Raw genomic sequence first — 18,508 nt, 5'->3', positions numbered from 1 at the left:
CCACAAACAGCGATGAGATGAATAATCAGTCATCTGCTTTTCACTGAGCCATAAAATCTTACAGCACGGAAGGAGGCCATTCAGCCCAACGTGCTCTTTCACCCAGCTATCTGATGAGTCTCACTCTCCTCTTTCCCATAGCCCTGCTAGTATATATACCTTTGAAAGTTGTTATTGTATCTGCTTCCACCACCCTTTCAGGTAGTGCATTCCAAATCATCATAACTCACTGCTTAAAAAATCTTCTCATCTCCCCCTCTGGTTCTTTTACCTTAAATTACCTTGTCGAGCTATTGACCCTTCTGCCAGTGAGAACAGTTTCTCCTTATTTAATCATAATCAAAACCCCTCATAATTTTGAAAACCTCAATTAAATCTCCCCTTCACCTTCTCTATTCTAAGGAGAACAATTCCAGTTTCTCCACATAACTGAAGGTCATCATTCCTGGTATCATTCCAGTAAATCTCCTCCAATGCTTTGACACCCTTCCTAAAGTGCCCAGAATTGAACACAATGCCCCAGGAGGGGCCTAACCAGTGAGTTGTAAAGGTTTAGCCTAACTTCATTGCTTTTGTATTTTATGGCTCTATTTACAAAGCCAAAGGTCATTTATAAGCTTCTAACAACAGCCTTACCAGTATCCTGCCACCTTCAGTGATGTTGGTTGAGGGGCAAATGTTAGCCAGGACACTGAGACTCCCAATATTATCATGGGATCTTTGATCAGGCAGTTCCTCAGCTTATTGTCATGTCAAAAGGACAGAACCTTTGTTAATTCAGTACTTCATCGACACAGCACAGAAGTATCACCCCATATTATAGAATCATAGAAGGTTTAAGGCACAGAAAGAGGCCACTTGGCCCATCATGTCTGTGCCGGCTGAAAAACGATCCACCTATTCTAATCCCACCTTCCAGCATTTGATCCATTACCCTGCAGATTACAGCACTTGAGGTGCATATCCAGACTCCTTTTGAATGAGTTGAGGGTCTCTGCCTCAACTACCCTTTCAGGCAGTGAGTTCCAGACCATCACCACCGTCTGGATGAAAAAATGTTTCCTTATCTCCCTTCTAATTTTTCTACCAATCACTTTAAATCTATGCCCCCTCGTCATTGACCTCACTGCTAAGGTGAATAGACCCTTCACCTCCACTCTATCCAGGCCTCTCAAAATTTGGTACATTTCAATCAAATCTCCCCTCAGCCTTCTCTGTTCCAAGGAGAACAACACCAGCCTATCCAATCTTTCCTCATAGATACATTTGTCCAGTCCTGGCAACATCCTCGAAAATCTCCTCTGTACCCTCTCTAATGCAATTACATCCTTTCTGTAATGAGGTGACCAGAACTGCACACAGTACTCAAATTGTTGCCTAACCAATGAGTTATACAGTTCCAGCATAACCTTCCTGCTCTTGTATTCTATACCTCGGCTAATAAAGGAAAGGATTCCATATGCCTTCTTAACCACCTTATCGACCTGTCCTGCTACCTTCAGGGATCTGTGGATATTTACTCCAGGGTCCCATTAATTGTGTATTCCTTTGTTTTGTTTGACCTCCTCAAATGCATCACCTCACACTTCTCCAAGTTGAATTCTGTTTGACGCTTTTCTGCCCATCTGACCAGGCCATCAATATCTTTCTGCAGCCTACAGCTTCCTCCTTGCTATCTATCACACGACCAATTTTTGTGGTTTTTCTGCAAACTTCTTGATCTTGCTTCCTGCATTTACGTCCAAATCGTTAATATACACCACAAAAAGCAGGGGACCCAGTACTGAGCCTTGCCGAATGCCACTGGAATCAGCCCTCCAGTCACTAAAACCTCCGTCAACAATTACGCTTTGTTTCCTGCCACTGAGCCAATTTTGTATCCACCTTGCTGCATTTCCCTGGATCCCATGGTATTTTATTTTTTTAACCAGTCTGCCATATGGGACCTTGTCAAAAGCCTTGCTAAAATGCACGTAGACCCCATCAAATGGGCTCAAATCTTCTGGATCCACATCCTGCAGACTCAAAAGGTGAGTGCGCTACCAACTGAGCCAAAGGTTGATGCCCTGATATAATTGCTCAGCATGAATGAAGGAGCAAACCTCCCAGGATATCACATTTGGCGTTGTAGCTGTTCTAATGGCCTCACTAACCACTGATCACAATGAGATTTCCATCAGTGACTATCACCTTTATACTTGCAAACTGGAATTGAATGGGTTTTAAAACATTTGGCTCCCATTTACAGCCACTGACATATTTGGTGAGTTTGATCTATTCTGGTTTGCGGAGAATTAGTTGCTACAAGCACTTGGGTTTCAAATATTAAACTGGCAATACTGCAGAAACTTAATCACCAAGGTGTGTCTGACCTGCCGAAATGTTTTACTCCATCCTGTAGGAATTGTGTCATCACTACATCTACTGATTCCCCTTTATCTACCCTACTAGTAACATCCTCAAAAAACTCAAATAAATTGGTCAAACAGGATCTCCCTTTAATAAAACCATGCTGACTGTGCTTTTCCAAGTGCAATGTTAAGACTTCTTTAATAATAATTCCAGCATCTTCCCAATAACTGATGTTAGGCTAACTGGCCTGTAGTTCCCCGTTTTCTCTCTACCTCCTTTCTTGAAAAGCGGTGTAACATTTGCCAACTTCCAATCTGATGGGACCATTCCTGAATTTAAGGAATTCTGGAAAATCATAGCCAGCGCATCCACTATCTCTGCAGCTATTTCTTTTAGAACATTGAGATGTAGGCCATCTGGTCCCGGGGACTTGTCAGATTTTAGTCCCTTAAGTTTTTCCGATACTTTTTCTCGGCTGCTATCAATATCCTTAATTTTCTCACTCTTTTTAGCACCTAGGTTACTGTCCATTTCTGGTATGGAACTTGTGTCTTCTACTGTGAAGACAGACATAAAATATTTGTTTAATGCCTCTGCCATTTCTTCATTCCCCATGATGATTTCTCCTGTCTCTGCCTCTAAGTGACCAACATCTACTTTAGCTACTCTCTTCCTTTTTTATGTACTGATAACAGCTCTTACAATCTGTTTTTATATTGCTGGCTAGTTTCCTCTAATCTATTTTTTCCCTATTTATCAACTTTTCAGTGGCCCTTTGCTGGTTTCTAAAACACTCCCAATCCTCAGGCGTGCTACTATTTTTTGCAACATTATAAGCCTCTTTTAGTCTAATACTCTCCTTTACTTCCTAAGTAAGCCACAGGTGGGTCTTCCTTGATGAATTTTTGTTTTTGAATGGAATGTACTTTTGTTGAACCCTTTGAATTGAAGATCATGAAGTAGAATCAGTTTGGGTGGAAATTAGGAATAGCAGGTGGGAGTAATTTACAGGCCCCCTAACAGTAATTATATTATTGGACAGAACATTAAACGGGAAATTATTGGAGCGTGTAAAAAAGGTAATGTATTAATTGTGGGGGACTTTAATCTGCATTTCGACTGGGACAATCAAATTGGCAACAGTGGTCTAGAAGATTAGTTTGTCGAAGGCCAGGTCCTTTCTTATTAATGTCCTTATGCCATCCTTTACTATCAGGGCTACCCCTCCTCCTTTGCCACTCTGTCTGTCTCTCCGAAATTTTGTCGACCCTGGAATATTCATTTCCCAACTTTGATCTCCTTGTAACCATGTCTCAGTAATGTTAATTAGATCTAGATCATTCACCTCTATTCATGCCACTAGTTCATCTATCCTATTACAGATGCTTTGTGCATTCAGATAAAGGAACTTTAATTTATGTATAATATAGGCCTAGTTTATTCAGTCTTTCCTTATTGGACAACCCTGCCATCCCAGGATTCATTCTAGTGAACATTTGTTGCACTCCCTCCATGACAAGTATAACCTTCCTTAGATGTGGAGAAAGAAACTGTACATAGTGGTCCAGGTACGATCTCAACAAGGCCCTAAATAATTGCAGCAAGATTTCATTACTCTTATGCTCCAATCCCTTTGTAATAAAGGCAAACATACCATTTGCCTTCCTGATTGTTTGCTGTACCTGCAGGTTAACTTTCTGTTATTTGTGTTCAAGGACACCCAGATCCCTCTGAATACCAACATCTCTCAGTCTCTCATCATTTAAAAAAATATTCTGTTTTTCCTACCAAGGTGGATAACCTCACATTTCTGCCCATTATATTCCATCTGACATGCTCATTTAACATGTCTAAATCCTTTTGTAACCTCTTCGCGTCCTCCTCATAGCTTACTTTTCAACAACAACAACTACATATATTTATATAGCACCTTTAACATCATAAAATGTTCCAAGGCTCTACAGGAACATTATAAAACAAAATGTGACACCGAACCACAAAAGGAGATATTAGGTCAGATGACCATAAGCTTGGTCAAAGAAGCTTTTATGTCATAAAGGAGGAAAGCGAGGCAGAGAGGTTTAGGGAGGGTATTCCATAGCTTGGGGTCTAGGCAACTGAAGGCGTGGGCACCAATGGTGGAGCCTGTGTGGAGTTTGCAAGTTCTCCCTGTGACCGCGTGGGTTTCCGCCGGGTGCTCCGGTTTCCTCCCACCACCAAAAGACTTGCAGGTTGATAGGTAAATTGGCCATTATAAATTGCCCCTAGTATAGGTAGGTGGTAGGAAAATATAGGGACAGGTGGGGATGTGATAGGAATATGGGATTAGTGTAGGATTAGTATAAATGTGTGGTTGATGGTCAGCACAGACTCGGTGGGCCGAAGGGCCTGTTTCAGTGCTGTATCTCTAAATAAATAAAATAAAATAAATAAATATTAGGGATGGTCAGGAGGCCAGAATTAGAGGAGCACAGATATCCCGAAGGGTTGTGGGGCTGGAGGAGATTATAAAGATAGAGAGGGCGAGGCCATAGAGAGATTTGAAGAAAAGAATGAGAATTTTAAAATCAAGGCTTTGCTTGACCGGGCGCCAATGAAGGTTTAGCGAATACAAGGGGTGATAGGGGAACAGGACTTGGTGCGAGTTAAGACATAGGCAGCAAGTTTATGGAGGGTAGAACATGGGAGGCTGACCAGGAGTGCATTAGAGTAGTCAAGTCTAGAGATAGCAAAGGTGTGACTGAGGGTTTTCGCAACAGATGAGCTGAGACGGGGGCCAAGTCGAGCAATGTTACCGAGGTGGAAATAGGCAGTCTTAGTGATGGCACAAATAAGAGGTTGGAAGCTCGTCTTGGGGTCAAATGTGACACCATGGTTGTGAACAGATTGGCTTAATCTCAGACTGTTGCCGGGGGAGGAATGGAGTCAGTAGCTAGGGAGCAGAGTTCGGTGCAGGGACATAAAACAATGGCTTCAGTCTTCCCAATATTTAATTGGAGGAATTTCTGCTCATCCAGTACTGGTTGTCAGATAGGCAGTCTGATAATTTAGCAACAATGGAGCAGTCAAGAGAAGTGGTGGTGAGGTAGAGCTGGCTGTTTTCAGCGTACACGTGAAAACTAACGCTGTGCATTTGAATGATCTCACTGAGGAGCAGCATGTAGATGAGAAATAGGAGAAGAGCCAAGGATAGATCCTTGGGGGACACCAGAGTAATCATTTGGGAGCAGGAAGACAAGACAAGGCATTGCAAGTGATTGTCTGGTTGTGATTAGATAGATAAGAATGGAACCAGATGAGAGCAGTCCCACCCAGCTGGGTGTCATTGGCAAGGCGTTAGAGGAGGCTAGTGTGGTCAGTCTTATCAAAGGGTGTAGACAAGTTGCGAAGGACAAGCAGGGAAAGTTTACTTCTGTCACAGTCATATAGGCCAGAATTTTACGCCCCCCCCCCTCAAAGAGCAGGAATGTGGCGAGGGCGGGGCGGTCATAAAATGGAGCAGGAGGCTTGGGGGACACTTCCCGACCCGCTCCCACCTCCATCGTCACTTTACGCAGGACAGCAGTGGCGAGAAACGGCCTGCCCACCCAGGTCAATCTTAAGGGCCACTTAAGGGCCTCTGCCCGCCGCCATGGGGATTTTTACCAGTGGCCCAAGGCAAGCCACTTGGGAAAAGCAGGCGGATCCCTGATGGCCTGGTGGGGGGTGGCCCTGATGATCAGGCACCCTGTGCCAGATGAAGGGCCGCCCCTGCTGCCCCAACCACACCCAACACGCCCACCCTTGCCTCGCCGGGGCACGACCCCCGGCAAGGCACCAAAAACTTACCTTCGTTCTCCGGGCTCTGCAACATCATCTTCCCAGTGGCTGGGTTGCATTCCCAGCAGTGGCCCTCTCTCCTGGTGGCACTGCTGGGACTAAGAGCTCCCAGCCTGCTGATTGCCGGCAGCACCTTTAGGTTTCCTGCCTCAAGCGGGTGGAAGTCCCACCTCAGACCAATTAAAGGCCGGGGGACCTCAAAATGCGGATCGGATCCCCAGGCCAGGTGGAGGCAGGTTTGCCACCGACTTTTAAGTCGGTGGATGGCTCTGTCCGCCAAGGAAAAAGCCCGGCCATGGGAAATCATTGTGACTTTGATAAGAGCTGTTTCGGTACTATGACGGAGTAGAAACCTGATTCAAGGGATTCAAACATGGAGTTCTGGAAAAGATGGGATTGGATTTGGGAGGCGACAATACTTTCAAGGAATTGGAGAGGAAGGGAAGGTTGGCGATGGGACAGTAGTGTGCAAGCTTGGTGGGGTTAAGGGTTGTTTTCTTGAGGAGAGGGGAGATGACAGCTGATTTAAAGGAAGGAGGGACAGCACCTGAAGAGAGAGAACTGTTAACAATATCAGCGAACATGAGATGGAGGGGAAGTAGGGTGGTCAGCAGCTTAGTGGGAATCGGATCGAGGGAACAGGAGGTGGGTCATATTTTCCACCAACTTTGTATCATCAGTAAGTTTGGATATGTTGCACTCAGTTCCCCCCATCCAAGTCATTAATATAGATTGTAAATAGCTGAGGCCCCAGCACTGTTCCTTGTGGTATCCAACAAGTTACAGCCTGCCAAGACGCAAGTGACCTGTTAATCCTACTCTCTGTTTTCTGTCTATTGACCATTCTGCAATCCATGCAAGCATATTGCCCCCAAACCCATGAATTCTAATTTTGTGTAATAAGCTCTTGTGTGGCAGCTTATCAAATGCCTTTTGAAAATCACACTGCATTACATCCACAGATTTCCCCCTTATTTACTCTGCTTGTTACAACATCAAAAAATTCAAACAGACTTGTCATAGTTTCCCTTTCATAAATCAGTGTTGACTCTGCTTAATCATATCCTGAATTTCTAAGTGCCCTGTTACCATGTCCCTAATAACATAGTCTAGCATTTTCCAGATGATGGATTTCATGCTAACTGATATGCAGTCCCTGTTTTCTCTCCCCCTCCTTTCTTAAATAGTGGTTTTATGTTTGCTGCCTTGGCCGGAATTTTATGTTGGGGTGGAGGCCCCATCACGGGCCAAAAAGTCGGTGGGGGGTGCAGTGATGGGTCGAGCCTGCCTCAGCCAGCCCTGGAAGCAATGCTATAATTTTACGTGGCCCAGGCCCTTAATTGGCCTTAGTTGGGACTTCCACCCCTTCTGAGGCAGGAGGTCCCGCCTCAAAGAGTTGCCAGCCACTGCTGGGACTGCACTGAGTGAGAGGCGCAGTAATGAAGGAAGCCCCGGAATTAAAGTTAGTGTATGGGGCCTCGCTGGGACAATCGGCTGGGCACCTGCAAGGGGGGTGGGTAATGGGAAGGGCGGGGTGGGGGAGGCACTCCAGTGGGGGTGTCTTGTGGTGGGGGGGGCCCTCCTTATCCGGCACTCTGCTCCCCACGGAGAGGCCACAAGGAGACTGCCAGGTTTCACTGGGTGGCCTTTTCAGCTGGCAAATTGACAATTAATTGACCACTTATGTGCCTTAATTGGCCTGGGGTGGATGGGCCATTTGCCACCTTCCCCATCTCTTGTAAAATTGCAGTGGGGGAGGGAAGGCAACGGGAACAGAACCCCCCCTGCTTCCCACACAATTTTACACACACCCCCGCCTCCAGCCTGCTCCTGGAGGGTGTCGTAAAATTCTGACCTTTGTCTGCACTCACTCTCCCTCAACTTCCTGTCTTGGATGAGTTAGATGAAGAACCCTCATTTCTGGAGCTCAAGAAGGTCACAGACCACCTGGCAAACAGAAAGGCACCCAGCAAGGACGGAATCCCAGCCAAACTGCTCAAGCACGGAAAGTCCCATCGATTGCCATACCTGTGCGACCTCCTCTGCCGGAAAGTAGTATCTGTTCCACAGGAGATGTGTTATTATCAAAATCATGACACTATACAAAAACAAAGGCGACAGAGGGGACAGCAACAACTACAGGGGCATCTCACTCCTTAGCGTCACGGGGACGGCCTTAGCTAGGATCATACTTAAAAGACTCCATCTACGTGCAGACCAAGTGTACCCGGAAGCACAGTGCAGTTTCCGTACCGGCAGATCTACTGTGGATATTATCTCCGTACGCCAGCTACAAGAAAAGTGCAGGGAACAAAGTATACGCCTTTACCTTACTTCTGTAACTCTCATGAGGGCATTCGATACCATCAGCAGAGCAGGGTTATACAAGATTTTGGGAAAAATTGGCTTTCCCCCAAAGCTCCTAAGTCGCACTCGTTTCTTCCATGACAACATGCACTGCACTGTACAGTTTGATGGCTCCACTTCCAACAGTTTCGGAGTGAGGAATGGAGTAAAATAGGGTTGTGTCCCAGCCCACACTCTGTTTGGCATCTTTCTCTCCATGCTCCTGATATTCACCTTCCCTGCAGATATGGAAGGAGTCTACCTGCACACTAGGACAGACAGCAAGCTCTATCAAGGCAGAAAATTGAGACAAAAACGCATCACATCCTGATCAGAGAACTCCTCTATGCTGATGATGCTGCTCTAGTCGCTCATACAGAAACTCAGCTACCAAGACTCATGGATTGTCTTTCCCATGCCTGTAACTTGTTCTTCTTGACTGTAAACGACAAAAAAACCATGGTCAGGGGACAAGGTGTTGCATCTCTGCCCCTGATAACTATATAATACCCCGTTGGAAATAGTTAACAAATTCTGCTACCTCGGGTCCACAGTGACGGACAATCTGTCCCTTGATGCAGAGCTTGATAACACACATAGGGAAAGCAGCTACCACCTTTGACTGACTCATAAAATATGCCTGGGATAACACCAAGCTGACCCTTAGGACCAAGCTGATGGTTTATAAGGCCTGTGTTTTCAGCACCTTGCTGTATGGCTGTGAAACTTGGGCGACTTACAGCTACCAGGAAAAAAAAGCTCAATAATCTCCATCTTCGCTGTCTGCAGTGCATTATGGGTATATCCTGGCAGAACAAAATCACAAATGCTGTAGTCCTCTTAAAGGCAGAGTTCCCAAGTGTGTTGGCACTGGTCAGACAAAGGCAGCTTCGGTGGATCGGACATGTCCGCAGGATGGAAGACGGTCACATACCCAAGGACCTTCTGTATAGCGAGGTAGCCGGAACCAGACAATCAGTGGCGCACCCAAAGCTCCGCTTCAAGGATGCTTGTAAGCACGACATGAAGGCTCTAAATGTCGACTGTTGCACCTGGGCAACTAGCTGACAGAAGAAGGAAATGGCGACACATCCAGTCAACCGGTGTGCACTACCATGATGACCAGTGGCTACAGTAGCTTGGCAATCAGTGCCAATGCTGAAAGCAACAACTCACAGCATCACTTGGCAGCTTCACATGCAGCACTCGTGGCAGAACCTGCCTCTCAAGGATTGGCCTTCACAACCATCAGTAAAGGTGCACCAAGAGAAGACACCCCACCTAAATGGATTGTTTGTTGTGTGTCCATCATCTTTTGTAGATGGAAGCATGCCAGCTGTGTTTGCTTCCAATCCATGGAGACTGACCTGAGATCTAGGGAATTCTGGAAGAGCAAAACCAATACATCTCTGGTAGTCATCTTTTTTAAAACTGTAGAATGCAGGCCAGCAAATGCGGAGGATTTGTCAGCTTTTAGTCCCAGTAATTTCTCCAGTGCTATTTCTTTACTTATACTGATTTCTTTAAGTTCCTCATTCTCACTAGAGCCTTGGTTCACCACTACTTCTGGAATGTTTTCTTCCACTGTGAAGATAGATACTAAGGGCAGTATTTTACGTTGGCAATGCGGGTCTCAGCTGCTGGCTGAAAAGCCAGCAAGAGCCCTGACTTGTCTCTTTCAGGAAGGTCCACTGCATCACGTGCCAATCAGGCACTTAACTGGGCAGCAGCAGGCCTTCCCTGGCATTAAGGACCCCAGTGATGGATGTCCTATCCCCGAGAGCTGTCGGCCAATCAGAGGCCAGCAGCTCTTTTACTAAGCAGTGTCACTGCGGAGGCGATGGCTGCTGTCAGTAATTGACCCGCCCGAGGCTGAGGATCGTAGAGGGACCCAGGCCACACGTGAGTCATGGCAGGCGGGGTTTTGCAGGGTGGGATCAGCAGTAAGGGCAGGGGAGTGGTGGCTCTCAGCAGAGTCTTCCCCTTCCCGATGCTGGGCCCCTCAGTCAGGTACCTAGTGCCTTTGAGCGAGGGACCCCCCTTCCCCGCGAGAGCCGGCGAGCAACCTGCATGGGTTTACTTGTGCTCCCAGTGTGGTGACAGGCCCGCCCGCTGCTGGGCTAATAGTGGCAGCAGCGTGATGAGGCCCTTAATTGCCCACATAAGGGCCTCAATTACTGGTGGCTTGGAAGGTTTTCCACGGGCCTTCCTGCCACCAACTTAATTGGGAGTCGGGATGGCTGTGGGGTCTCCACCTGCCTCCATCCCGCCTGATTAAATGCTCTCCCTGCCTTCAAACTCACCGTGCGGGAAGAACGTACAATCCAGCCTGAGGTCTCTGCCATATTGTTTACATACCCAGCCTTGGTTCAGTAGTAGCACTCTCGTCTCTGAGTGAGAAGGTCAAGGGTTTAAGACCCCACTCCAGAGATTTGAGCCTATAATTTCGGCTGACATTCCAGTGTAATGAGGGGTGCGCCCTCTTTCGAATGAGACATTAAACTGAGGCTCCATCTTCCTTCTTCAGTGGATGTAAATGATCTCCTGATGCTACTTGACGAGCAGGGGAGTTCTCCCTGATGTCTTAGCCAATATTTATCCCTCAAACAACATCACCAAGTAGATTATCTGGTCATTATCACGTTGTTTTTTGTGCACAAATTGGCTGCTGCGTTTCCGACATTACAACAGTTCGAGAGTAGTTCATTGGCTGTGAAGCACATTTGGGATGTCCTGTGATGTGAAAGGTATTATATAAATTTAAACAGGAACAATTAGTGATGAACCATGGTCTGCACGTGATACCCAGTGACCTGTAGGCACTGCAGATTGAAGTTACTCTAATCCTAGCTGCACCATTGTTGCTTTACAACAATGGAGTCTATGTACAGTAATGGGGAGGAATAAAATCCCTGTTTAAATAGGGACTGTTGTATACCGTTATGCTATTTGTGTAAAGATACAGCACACTGTTGGACCTAAGGAAAGAATCTATCAAAAGGATTAATTTACGCTGTTCAAGGGCCACATTCCTCATTTCACTGTGACCTTGTGTCCGATTACCAGGTTGAACCTTTCTTTGTGACCCTTGCATTGTTTGATGCAAAAAACAACTGCAAGATCTCAGAAGATTTTCACGTGGACTTGAATCCCCCAGCTGTTCGGCAGATGTTACTGGCAAGCTCGGAGGATGGAGCTGGAGATGGTGCAAAAAGCACAAACGCTCTCGCCAGTAACGACAGTCGTCTTAAAGGAATAGCTGAGAGACTTCTTCGTTACCCAAAACAGGTAGAGTTACTGAGACCATGTCGGATTCATCACCTAAAACACTGATTAGTTTTTCAGGTTGCCAACTTATTGAATACATTCACTACTAAACACACAATTGTCATTTTCATACAACAGTCTCGAACCCAGAGAGGACATTCAGAGCAGGGATGAGCTGTTCAAAATGAGATTACATTGGGAATGTGCAGTGGGTCAGTTAATCACTTTTGACTATTGTAAAAGCTCTGTGAAAGTTGATGGGATGTGACTGTCTATTTCAGTATCAATAGCAATTGGGAATCAATTTTAATTATGACACAATACTAATTGAAAAAAATGCAGAGCGAGCAAATCAAGTGAATTTTCATTTATGAAACTGTTAACTTTGTGATACTTAAAGATTCCACCATGTCATTGTAAAAGGTTGCCTTGGTAGCTGTAACTGTGTACAGATCTGCATTATTTCCCCCAAGTACAGCCCCAACAACAGACAAAGTGTAGATAACAGTGAAGCGAAGTAAATATCTGCCAAGAGTTCTACAAGGCAGAGTGACATAATGCTAAAACACTACTGGAAAAGTGCCTTGTGGCACCGGTGATCATAGACTGTTCAGTTGACGTATGCTACTTATCTTAATTGATTTTATTGATTATTGATGATGTTTGTCTGTGGTTTAAAAGGGAGAAAATTTGCAGGGCTATGGGGGAAGAGCAGGGGATTAATTGGATAGCTCTTTCAAAGTGCTGTCACAGGCACGATGGGCCAAATGGCCTTCTCCTGTGTTGTGAGATTCTATGAAATAAATCTCCTGATTGAACAAGAAGGAAGTGTGCGTCCATTTCACTCGGTGAACAGCTTTTCATCCTTTTGGCTCTGATGTTTGTGTGTGTGTTTTTTTTGGCAGGGGATCTTTTCAGTGACTGCGCCTCATCCAGATATCTTTCTGGTAGCACGGGTAGAGAAAGTGCTGCAAGGAGGGATTGCTCAGTGTGCTGAACCATACATTAAAAGTTCCGATGCAAACAAGGTACTTGCGAAGACTGCACCTACCTGACTCCTTCACGAGAGGCAAATCCTTTGCTAAATGTTTATAGGCTTAATTTATCCACGCTTCTCTGAGACAGTGCATGCTTACAAATGTTGAAAGGAATTAATAGTCCACATATAAAGGAATTTATTTACTGTGGTGAGGGAATTGCATACAAGGATGCACAATCTTAAAATTAGAATTGGGCTTTTCAGGAGTGAAATCAGGAAGTACTGATTCACACAAGTTGTAGCAGAAATCTCCCCAAAAGGCTGTGGATACTCTGGGTCATTTGGGACTTTCAAAACTGAGATTGATAGATTTTTGTTGGGTAAGAGTATCAAGGGATATAGTGTTTAGCTACAGATCAGCCATGATCTGATTGAATGGCGGAGAAGGCTTGAGGGACTAAATGGCCTCCTTCTGTCCCTGTTTTGCTATAGTTGCTGTGAATTTTCAACTGGATCTGGAATGTGCTTAACCTACAGATTTAGAAGGTGCATATTCATGTATTCACAACCTATGCAGGGACATGACTGAGCTCGTTGTGTCTTGAAGGTGCTGTATGAAGACATTAGCATAAGGAATGAAATATTAAATGAACAAAGTGATTCCAGACAACGCAGCCGGCCACTGACGTCATCGGGCTGTGCCAAGGTGTGCACTTGCGCAGATGGGCTCCTGCTCTCTGTGCGTGCGCTGCGTTCCGGCTTGCTAGGACTGGTTAGCGCATGCGCCGATGACGTCACCGTGTGACGTGTGCACCTTCGGGCAACGCGCCTGGTCGGCCTCTGCGCATGCGCTTTGCGCGTACAGCAATGCAACACTAACATATTCACCCATGCGTCAAGCTCCGCTCCCCCCCTCGCTGCTGTTTCCGGCCGCTCCACTCCCCTCCTCACTGCTCTCGCTGGCCGCTCCGCTCTCCCCCTCGCTGCTGTCTCTGGCCGCTCCACTGTTTCGGCTGCTCCGCTCCACCCCGCCCCCGGCCCGGTCCGCTGCACCACCACCATCCCCCCCCAACCCCCCACCCGGCCCCGGCCTGCTCGCTTTCTCCCTCCCGCCATTGTGTGCTGCCATGTGTTTAGGTTAGGTTGCCTTCGTGTGATTATTTGAGCAGCGCCATCTTTAGTCCTGGCAGCTGCCTGAAGTCGCAGACTGAGACGTTTTGGTGGCACAGGCTGCATTTGTGCATGTGCCACTGCAGCGCCACCGAGTAGTTGCGTTGTCAGCAAACGCAGCCTTAAATGAAAAGCATGCAGTTCATTTTGTTTGGTGAATAGATGGTTCTATTGCCATGGTTATCTGTATGTCAAGAACATAGCTCCATACATGTTGCTGTGTTATAATAAGGAAAAGAAATACTTTCATTTTTATAGCACCTTTCATGACCTCAGCATGTCCCAAAATGCTTTGCAGCCAATTAAATACTTCTGAAATGTAGTCACTGTTAACATTGTAGGAAATATAATGCATGAAGAATGTGGCAGTGCTCACAGGTCGATTAGAGGTTGGGAGCATTGTTGTGATTAAAGTTTTCTTCTGTATTTTTGAATCCCCTCCATGGCCTCACTGCTCCCGAAGTCTTTAAACTTCTCCAGCCCCACAATTCTCCAAGATAGCTGCATTCCTCCAATTCCGACTTTTTGACCAACCCCAATTCTAATTGATCCACCATTGGCGGCCATGTTTTCTGTTGCCTAGACCCTAAGCTCTAGAATCCCCTCTCTCCTTTTAAGATGCTCCTTCAAACCTACCTCTTAAACCAAGCTTTTGGTCAGCTGCCCTAATATCGTTGATATCAAATTTCATTTTATAATCTCCCTGTGAAGCACCTTGGGATGTTTTACAATGTTAAAGGTGCTATATAAATACAAGTTGTTGTTAATCTTTCGCTACTGCATGTTCAGACAGGCCTACTGCTTTAGGACCATTGCTCAGGTAATCGCTGTAGAGGAGTGCACTTTGAATAAAAAAGCCAACTCGAGGTTAGTTGTTGAGAGGCTTTCTTTTCGATTGGCAGCTGCTCTTGGTGAAAGGCCACATTAATAGGCCAATTATCAAGGGATGTCACTCTTGGCTGACATACGTTGTCCAGGCCTCGCTGCCATAGAGCAAGGTACTGAGGACACAGGCCTGATACACTCGGACTTTTGTGTTCCATGTCAGTGCGCCATTTTCCCACACTCTCTTGGCCAGTCTGGACATAGCAGTGGAAGCCTTTCCCATGCGCTTGTTGATTTCTGCATCTAGAGACAGATTACTGGTGATAGTTGAGCCTAGGTAGGTGAACTCTTGAACCACTTCCAGAGCGTGGTCGCCAATATTGATGGATAGAGCATTTCTGATGTCCTGCCCCAAAATGTTCATTTTCTTGAGGCTGATGGTTAGGCCAAATTCATTGCAGGCAGCCGCAAACCTGTCGATGAGACTATGCAGGCACTCTTCAGTGTGGGATGTTAAAGCAGCATCGTCAGCAAAGAGGAGTTCTCTGATGAGGACTTTCCGTACTTTGGACTTCGCTCTTAGACGGGCAAGATTGAACAACCTGCCCCCGATCTTGTGTGGAGGAAAATTCCTTCTTCAGAGGACTTGAATGCAGGTGAAAGCAGCAGGGAGAAGAAAATCCCAAAAAGTGTGGGTGCGAGAACACAGCCCTGTTTCACGCCACTCAGGATAGGAAAGGGGTCTGATGAGGTGCCGCTATGCTGAATTGTGCCTTTCATATTGTCATGGAATGAGGTGATACTTAGTAGCTTTGGTGGACATCCAATCTTTTCTAGTAGTCTGAAGAGACCACGTCTGCTGACGAGGTCAAAGGCTTTGGTGAGATCAATGAAAGCAATGTAGAGGGGCATCTGTTGTTCACGGCATTTCTCCTGTATCTGGCGAAGGGAGAACAGCATGTCAACGGTCGATCTCTCTGCACGAAAGCCACACTGTGCCTCAGGGTAGACGCGCTCGGCCAGCTTCTGGAGCCTGTTCAGAGCAACTCGAGCAAAGACTTTCCCCACTATGCTGAGTAGGGAGATTCCATGGTAGTTGTTGCAGTCACCGCGGTCACCTTTGTTTTTATAGAGGGTGATGATATTGGCATCGCGCATGTCCTGGGGTACTGCTCCCTCGTCCCAGCACAGGCAAAGCAGTTCATGTAGTGCTGAGAGTATAGCAGGCTTGGCACTCTTGATTATTTCAGGGGTAATGCTGTCCTTCTCAGGGGCTTTTCCGCTGGCTAGAGAATCAATGGCATCACTGAGTTCCGATTTGGTTGGCTGTATGTCCAGCTCAACCATGACTGGTAGAGGCTGGGCTGCATTGAGGGCAGTCTCAGTGACAGCATTCTCCCTGGAGTACAGTTCTAGGTAGTGCTCAACCCAGCGGTCCATTTGTTTGTGTTGGTCAGTGATTATGTCCCCTGATTTAGATTTGAGGGGGGCGATCTTCTTGATGGTTGGCCCAAGAGCTCTCTTCATGCCATCATACATTCCTCTGATGTTTCCGGTGTCTGAGGCCAGCTGAATATGACTGCATAGGTCTTGCTCTATGGCAGCGAGGCCTGGACAACGTATGCCAGCCAAGAGCGACGTCTCAATTCATTCCATCTTCGCTGCCTTCGGAGAATACTTGGCATCAGGTGGCAGGACTATATCTCCAACACAGAAGTCCTTGAAGCGACCAACACCCCCAGCTTATACACACTACTGAGTCAGCGGCGCTTGAGATGGCTTGGCCATGTGAGCCGCATGGAAGATGGCAGGATCCCCAAAGACACATTGTACAGCGAGCTCGCCACTGGTATCAGACCCACCGGCCGTCCATGTCTCCGTTATAAAGACGTCTGCAAACGCGACATGAAATCGTGTGACATTGATCACAAGTCGTGGGAGTCAGTTGCCAGCATTCGCCAGAGCTGGCGGGCAGCCATAAAGACAGGGCTAAATTGTGGCGAGTCGAAGAGACTTAGTAGTTGGCAGGAAAAAAGACAGAGGCGCAAGGGGAGAGCCAACTGTGCAACAGCCCCAACAAACAAATTTCTCTGCAGCACCTGTGGAAGAGCCTGTCACTCCAGAATTGGCCTTTATAGCCACTCCAGGCGCTGCTTCACAAACCACTGACCACCTCCAGGCGCGTATCCATTGTCTCTCGAGATAAGGAGGCCCAAAGAGTAAGAGAGAGGTGTTGCCAGTAGTCGTTTGCGCAGCGCCTGGCAGTTCTTTGTGCAGTGCTTCTGGCTGCTTTAAGTGCTGCGGATGTTAAATCGCTGGGGGCTTTCTTGTAGTTCAACAGTGCAATTCATTCCATCTTCGATGCCTCCGGAGAATACTTGGCATTAGGTGGCAGGACCGTATCTCCAACACAGAAGTCCTCGAGGCGGCCAACATCCCCAGCTTGTACACACTACTGAGTCAGCGGCGCTTGAGATGGCTTGGCCATGTGAGCCACATGGAAGGTGGCAGGATCCCCAAAGACACATTGTACAGCGAGCTCGCCATTGGTATCAGACCCACCGGCCGTCCATGTCTCCGCTTTAAAGATGTCTGCAAACGCGACATCAAATCCTGTGACATTGATCACAAGTCGTGGGAGTCAGTTGCCAGCGTTCGCCAGAGCTGGCGGGCAGCCATAAAGACGGGGCTAAAATTTGGCGAGTCGAAGTGACTTAGTAGTTGGCAGGAAAAAAGACAGAGGCGCATGGGGAGAGCCAACTGTGTAACAGCCCCGGCAAACAAATTTCTCTGCAGCACCTGTGGAAGAGCCTGTCATTCTAGAATTGGCCTTTATAGCCACTCCAGGCGCTGCTTCACAAACCACTAACCACCTCCAGGCGCGTATCCGTTGTCTCTCGAGATAAGGAGGCCAAAGATAAAGAGATATCAAGGGAGGAAGCACAGTAGGAAAGGTTTGTTACATAGAATTTACATCAAAGAAGCCATTCGACCCAACTGATCTATGCTGCTGTTGATGCTCCACATGAGCCTCCTCCCACCCTAACTTGTCTCACCCTTTCAACAAATCCTTCTATTCCTTTCTCCCTTATGTGTTTATCGAGCTTCCTCTTAAATGATGTTATTCAGCTCAACTGCTCCTTGTGCCAGTGAGTTCCACATTCTCACCACACTCTGAGTAGAGAAGTTTCCTCTGAGTTCCCTATTGAATTTATTAGTGACTATCTTATATTTATGCTCCTTAGTTTAAGTCTCCCTGCAATTGGAAACATCTTCTATACGTCAACCCTATCCAACCCTTTGACCATTTTAAAGACTTCGATCAGGTCACAATTCAGTCTTCCCTTTCTAGAGAAAAAAGTACCAGTCTGTTCAGTCTTTTCTGTTAGTTATTTTCTGGATGCATTGGTGACACTAGATTTGGTTGTGAAAATATTGACCATCAGAGGACAGCCAACCCTGTGTATTGGAGAAATGGACGTTTTCTCTCCATTATTCCTGGTGTGTAAGACTGGTGGATTGAGGCTTTCCGCCAATTACATCCATTCATAAAGTTTACCCTGCCCTCTTCCAAGAAAGTGTGTCACAGGCACAGGAGTCAGAATATCTGCAGCCTCCAACTGACTTCAGCAATCATGCTTTTTTTTTTGGAGAAAAAAGATGGTGAACCAAGCATTTCACGCTGCATTCTGACTAGCAGCCTGATATTTGTAAGAAGCTTCATTGTAATAAATGACCTCACTGAAGAGG

General features: G+C 46.5%; 1 protein-coding gene across 1 annotated transcript in view; it reads left to right on the top strand.

The window, feature by feature from the left end:
- Positions 1 to 18,508, top strand: part of LOC137377449 (dedicator of cytokinesis protein 11-like) — a 322,059-nt gene that overhangs the window by 110,068 nt on the left and 193,483 nt on the right. Inside the window, exons 12-13 of the mRNA XM_068047028.1 lie at positions 11,584 to 11,805; positions 12,690 to 12,812. Coding sequence (XP_067903129.1) covers positions 11,584 to 11,805; positions 12,690 to 12,812 — 345 coding nt within the window. The remainder of the gene's footprint in view (positions 1 to 11,583; positions 11,806 to 12,689; positions 12,813 to 18,508) is intronic.

The sequence above is a fragment of the Heterodontus francisci genome, chromosome 15 (genome assembly GCF_036365525.1).
Source record: "Heterodontus francisci isolate sHetFra1 chromosome 15, sHetFra1.hap1, whole genome shotgun sequence".
In the NCBI taxonomy this organism is placed as follows: domain Eukaryota; kingdom Metazoa; phylum Chordata; class Chondrichthyes; order Heterodontiformes; family Heterodontidae; genus Heterodontus; species Heterodontus francisci.
The sequence above is the reverse complement of the archived record's forward strand: the minus strand, read 5'-3'. Positions and strand labels throughout refer to the sequence as shown.